The sequence below is a fragment of the Zingiber officinale genome, chromosome 4A, assembly GCF_018446385.1.
Source record: "Zingiber officinale cultivar Zhangliang chromosome 4A, Zo_v1.1, whole genome shotgun sequence".
Classification (NCBI taxonomy): domain Eukaryota; kingdom Viridiplantae; phylum Streptophyta; class Magnoliopsida; order Zingiberales; family Zingiberaceae; genus Zingiber; species Zingiber officinale.
In genome coordinates, this window is record NC_055992.1 from 4,851,319 (window position 1) to 4,857,844 (window position 6,526).

General features: G+C 41.2%; 1 protein-coding gene and 1 long non-coding RNA gene across 2 annotated transcripts; both read left to right on the forward strand.

The window, feature by feature from the left end:
* The first annotated feature begins 668 nt into the window (after positions 1–668).
* LOC121969123 (non-specific lipid transfer protein GPI-anchored 3-like) lies at positions 669–1,357 on the forward strand. The gene is made up of 3 exons (XM_042519045.1): positions 669–999; positions 1,088–1,138; positions 1,254–1,357. Exons 1-3 carry the CDS (start codon positions 669–671, stop codon positions 1,355–1,357), a joined length of 486 nt encoding a protein of 161 aa, XP_042374979.1.
* A 3,150-nt stretch (positions 1,358–4,507) lies between these two features.
* On the forward strand, positions 4,508–5,678 carry LOC121973079. The gene is made up of 3 exons (XR_006109372.1): positions 4,508–5,072; positions 5,149–5,260; positions 5,609–5,678. It is a non-coding gene; the product is annotated as an uncharacterized LOC121973079 (long non-coding RNA).
* Positions 5,679–6,526: the final 848 nt, after the last annotated feature.

Consider the following 6,526-nt stretch of genomic DNA (forward strand, 5'->3'; position numbering starts at 1 on the left):
ACCACTTAAATTATTTGATAGGATGAGTCTATCTAATGAATTCAATTTATATTGACGACTTTAATAATCAATATCTTTCAGACTCTTGTTCACAAAACTATAAAGGAGTTTACCTTAAACATCTTGGGCCAATGCACGAAACTCCAGTAAATGTGCACATCTCTCGATGAAAGATCTATCCATATTAGGTTTATGATATGTCATAAAAAAATATTTTTTATTCGAACTCGTAACCTCAAAATTATACTATAGTAATTTTATAGTCGCGCCATGCTTTGTCCGAAAAATACTCAATGATTTTATTATTTGGTTTGCTTGGAAAAAGGAAAAAAAATTACATATGGAAGAAAACTTATAAAAAATAGTAAAATGTTACATTTAATAAATTTCAAAGACATAAATAGAAAATTTATAGAAAAAAGATAATATCTCACACTTTATTCCTTTTAACTAGCTTTTGAGATATATATTTTTATTTTGTTTCTAAATATATCTTTCCTCTCTTGATTACGCCCTTCCTAAAATTCAATTTTCAGAAATCTTTCATTGCACATATAGAATTTCTTAATGGAAAGGCAACATTAATAATTTTTCCATAATTCTTCCACAATCGCTATCGTATATATCTCCACTTATCGATGCAAAATAATTTCTAGTACGATCTCACCATGAAACTCATCGTCTTCTACGCCCTTCTCTTATCTTCATGCGCTACACTTTCTGCGTCCAACGGCGACGGCGGCGGCGGCCCGCCGCCGTGCGTGGCGAAGCTGATGCCGTGCCTGAACTTCCTGCGCTCGCCGGAGATTCCCCCCGCCGCCACCTGCTGCATCCCTCTGAAGAGCGCTTTGGTCGACGACGTCTCTTGCCTCTGCAGTCTCTTCAAGAACGTAGATCTCATCAGGAGCTTCAACATCACTCAGCAGGATCTCGTGGGCCTTCCTCCACGGTGCGGCTTGGAGTTGCCGGATTTGAACAAATGCGATCGTTCCATCTCACGTAATTAAGAATATAACTATGTTCATCCTTTGGGAAAAGTGTGAAAGATTTATTATTAATAATCACTTTTATGTGGATGCTTATGCAGCCAATCCAGGTGATTTACAGCCACCGCCGCCTGTAAACGAGCCTCCTAAAGGTAATTAATTCACTCTCCAAATCTTAATTTATAGAAAGTAGATAAATAAATCAAATATATTGTTTCATAATTCATTCTCTTTCCAATTAAACTGGCTTGGTTATTTAATTTGCAGGAATTACGACTACGCCTCCAAGCAGTTCTGGTCGAGTAGCAAGCATCCTTTTGGAACTTCACTTCGCTCTAACTGCACTATTATATTTCTGCACGTCTTATTAATTGAATTGTGTTTGTTAGTGATCTAATGAGCTAGTCATGAATAAGTTTAAACGATATGTGCATTGTTGATGTGGAGTAATGTTAGATGTTTTTGTTTTATTTTGCGTAATTTATAGGATCAGATGGTCAACCGACGAGGTGGTCAAAGTCTGGTCAAGTCAATGTGACTATGACTGTGGATACCTAATCGGATTCTTGCTACCTTAGTGGTTAGCTTCACCTTTCTTAGTTTCGAGACAATCAGTCGAGTGGATTATCTCGATCCCAAGGGTTTTATTTCTTTGACTCAATGCCCGGTTCATTCTGTCGAGTTCGAGAGACTATCAATTGATCTAATCAACCTAATCTTGATAGATATTTCAAACCAACATTCTTAACCATTTCATAAATACTTTGCCGATAGTAATTCTTATCACATGTCTGTCGAATCCCCTGATTCACAAGGGCCATGTTTCCCGTACTCTTTTATTCGATCGACACATATTCATCATAATCCAATAGGATTCCTCTAATTCTAGGGACTTAACTCCCCTCAAACCCTTATAGTTGAATATATACACCATCCGACCCACTCGCTCATAATTATAGGTTAAAATCCTAAATCTTGCATAAGCCAATTGTGTGATATAGCCCAATAAGTTCTCAAGTTCACGGGGCCAACCGCATTAAATGCTGCATGTGGGATGCCAGAGACACATGAAATAATATCTTTATATGAAAATGGAATATGGGTGATGAGACTGCTTAATACAACAGAAATATAGCGATTTTACATTTTTCAAATCATGATAACATACTTATTAGTCATTAATGAGAAAGATTACAATGAGTACACTTCTTCTATACACGTATCTCACATTTATTTTCCTCACGATTCATCTTTTAGCATGTTTGTTAATGTTTATCTTCCTTTTCTATGCCACTCGACTTTGTTGTCGTCGACTCTCGAGTTTATAGCAGTCACTTGGCTTTGTTGTTGTCAATTCTTGGGTTTATAGTCGTTGTTCGACTTTTGTTTCATCGACTTTCGAGTTTATAGCTACTACTCAACTTTGTTGTCGTCGAGACTCAGGTTTATAGCCGCTACTCGACTTTTGTTTTGGCCGATCGATGTAAGAGTTTGAGACACTTGAGATTTTCATTCATCATTCCCCTGCACTTATAAAATATATGTTTATACAAGTGCATCTGAATTTAATCACACACCTCTCACCCCGACCCTATAGGATTGGAGATGGTTTGCGCTCCAAGGCCGCTCGAAGTCTTCCATTCTCGTCTTGTAGATAATAAGCTCTTGAGCGAAGCTTTCGAATGACCTTATACGGTCCCTCCCATGGGACTTATAGCTTGGTGATGTCGTTGACCGGCTTGACTCTCTTTCATACGAAGTCGCCGACCTAGAATGACCTCGGGATCACCCTCCGATTGTAGCTTTATTTCATGCGTTGTCGGTACGCCATGAGCCGGAGGGTGGCCTTATATCGCCCTTCTTCCACCGGATCAAGCTCCATGAGCCTCTGATCAGCGTTTCCTTCATCATAGAGTTTCATCCAGTCAGACTCCACTCCTACCTTGACCGGAACCACTGCTTCGCTCCCGTATACCAAATGGAATAGTGTTATGTCGGTCGCATCTCTTGGTGTGGTGCGATAAGCGCACAACATGCTCAGGAGTTCGTCTGCCCAACTGCCTCCGGTATGGTCAAGCCGATCCGAGAATCTTCTGAGAATTTCCCTATTGGTGAGTTCCATCTGGCTATTACTCTAGGGGTAGGCCACTGACGTGAAGGACTACAGGATACCATAGCCGGTACACTACTCTTTGAGCCTCTGCTCAGAAAATTGTCTTCCATTGTTCGAGACAAGCTTGCGAGTTATGCCAAATCGACACAGGATGTTTTACCATATAAATTTGATAACTATGTGCTTAGTTATCTTGGCGAGCGGCTTGGCTTCCACCTATGTTGAGAAATAATCTACTGCCATAAGTAGAAATCTTCGTTGCCCGGTCACCATAGGAAATAGTCCAACGATGTCCATGCCCCATTGGTCGAACATACAGGATATGATGGATGCCTTTAACTCTTTAGTAGGTCAGTGCGAGATGTTCTGGTACTTCTGGCAGGACAAGCAAGTGGCCACAGTCCGAGCAATGTCATCTTGCAATGTGGGCTAGAAGTATCCGGTCAGTAGAATCTTGTGGTCAGTAATCAACCGCCCAGATGACTATCATAGGAGCCTTGGTGCACTTCCTGTAGGATGTACTCAATGTCATCCGATATTATGCACTTGAGCAGCGGCCTTGAGAAGACTCTTTTATATAGTTGATCTCCTATTAGGGTGAACCACCAGACCCTCTTTTTTAACAAGTGAGCTTCCTCCTGGTCAACTGATGTGGCACCTATTCGGAGGAAATCCATCAACGACGTTCTCTAGTCACTTGGGAAGCCCAATGCAGCCATCTTGTCGATATGTGCCACAGTAAAACCTACTCGACCGGCTTATCTATGACGATCAGAGATAAAGAACTTGCTAACTTGGCTAACTTGTCAGCGTACTGGTTGTCCAACCGAGGGATCTTCTGTATAATTACTTCTTCGAACCCTATCTTCAATTTCTTAAAAGCTTCGGCATACAGCTTAAGCTGGGAGCTATTTATCTTGAACGTGCCTCATAGTTGATGAGCTGCCAGTTAGGAATTTGAATGAATGAGGACTCTTGTAGCTCCCACATGATGAGCTGCTTGTAGACCAACTATCAAGACATCACATTCTACCTCATTATTCGTGACCCGATTATCTAGCCGCACAAACAACTACATGCTATCCTCACATGGTGATATTAATAGGATGCTTATTCCACTAACTTGCTGAGTGGATGAGTCGTCGACATATATCTTCCAAGTTACATTTGGCTCGATGTTCTGAACCTCAGTGACAAAATTAGCCAACGCTTGGTGTAAAATATTGTAACCCAATAATAAGGTTAAATGGACGAAATACCTTAACAGAATTTTCTGAAATTTTTAGAAATTTTTTTGGGAATTTTTCGGAGGTCGTATGGTGTAGGTTACGGGGATAAATATTAGATCATGGGAAAGCATGTTTAAGCTACCCCATTTAAGTGAGGAAAAGTTTTATTTTCTTTTCTTTTTTCCCTTTTCTTTTTCTTCTCTTCATCGCCGAACCCGTGCCCTAATCCTCCCGATCGTTGTCCCTTCTTCTCCCTCACGTGGCGTTGAACCCGATCACCTTCCCCTCTTGCGACATCTCTTCTCCCTCGCCTACAAAACCACCGACCTCCTCTTCGTCTTCCCAATTCCTCTGCCCTAACTTCCACCTGAGTTTTCCTCACCCCTGATCTCATGCCACCCACTTTTGAGTGACCTCCTCCTATCGCCGCTGCCACCTGAGGTCGCACCACCGTTTGCCGATCGCCGGGCATCGACGCCGATAGCCTCTGCCCTGGTTTCCCCTGATTATCTCATTTCTCTTCCGATCTCCTCTTCGCAACCACTTTCCCTCTACCCTAACTCTCGATCCACTACTGACGAGTGCTGGTCTTCCCGATCCAAGGCGCCACCTCTGCACGAGTTGGGCTTCAACCAGGGGTAAAGATCCAAGCCCTTGCTGCACCCGTGCCCTAGACCTCACCACCGGGTCTTCCTTCTTCACCATCAGTCGCCAGCAGAGAAGAAACGAGGGGTATCGAGTTAGGTAAGGCCTAATTGGGAATTTTGATTTTTGATTTGGGTTTTGATCTTATTATGGGAAATTTTGGATTCCCTGGCAGTGGTTCCTGGGCATAGACAGCCACAAATCTTTGACAATGATATCTTTCGGCAAGCATTTCTTCAACAGTTGGTTTACCTGTCGGTGGACCAACGGAAGCTGCTTGAGTTGAGGTAAGGGTAAACAAATTTATCTTTGCTGTAGTTTACACCTCAAATTAAGGTTAGGAAAGATTTGGAATTAGTTTTAGAACGCGTTAATATGTGGTAGTTTGGTTAATTTAAATAAGTGATTGGAGGAACGGATAATTAGGGTTAAGGAAACTAACCCTAGTTGACTGTTGAGTTATATTTAATTAGGATTAAAATGTTGGATCTAATCGAAGCTTCGGGTTAGATCCAGTTTATTTAATTAACCAAGATCAACGAATAAAATTAGGGTTTTCTGGTTAATAGGAATTTTGATTAAGCTATTGGAAATCTGTGAGCATGACTTAATTATATATATATATATTGTTACAGAACTTTGATTCAATACGAGCATCTCGACGTGGGGTCTATTTCGGAGACGATCTCCAATTTTTGAGGCGGGTACCTTGACTTATCTTTAGATATTGCCATTTGATATGCATAGTAGATTTTAACGATAGTAATGATTATGTTCATATCTGCGTCGGTATGTCACTACTTGTTACCTGTTGCATGCTTGATTTTGTTTACCTATTTTGTATTCATTACCCTCTTGATTATTTATGCTCATAGTGGTAGTGACATACCATGCCTTATAATATACCAGACTAGACATTTACCATATCTAATACATATACCTAGATCTGATTATTTGATCCATGTATTTTTGGTACATGTTTTATGGAGGTAGATATGGTCAGGATTTTCATGTTTAGTGTCATGCACCATCTTACATGATTGCATGCTGAGCGATTGATAACCCCATTATTGTTAAGCTCATCGCCAGTTACATGGATCTACACACACAACCATTCATGGGTTAGTGATATATCAGGCAGGGTGTATGACAGTTTGCTCTGTCAGTACTGCGCTGGTCTATTCATGGGTAGTGTGACGCAACATGGTAGCACGTCAGGGATCCCTCCTTTGTATTGTCTCAGGGAGATGAGAGCATTGAGCTCCCCCACTTATGATTTAGGGTAGGAGAATAGGTGTACTCCGATAGCATCCTGTCCACTCAGTCACTCATCAGGAGCAGTGATGATAGAGTGCACAGTTGTCATAGCCCTACACACTCGGTCTCACCATCGTGTGTGAGATGGTTGATTGGCGTTAGGGGTGACCAGGACATGTCATTGACATCATATGCACGATTACATTTATTGCTTGTGCTTGCTGCACTTTATTTGCTCCATATTTGGTGGATGCATATGTTTGACATGCATATAGGGACATGTTACTTTTGGTCTG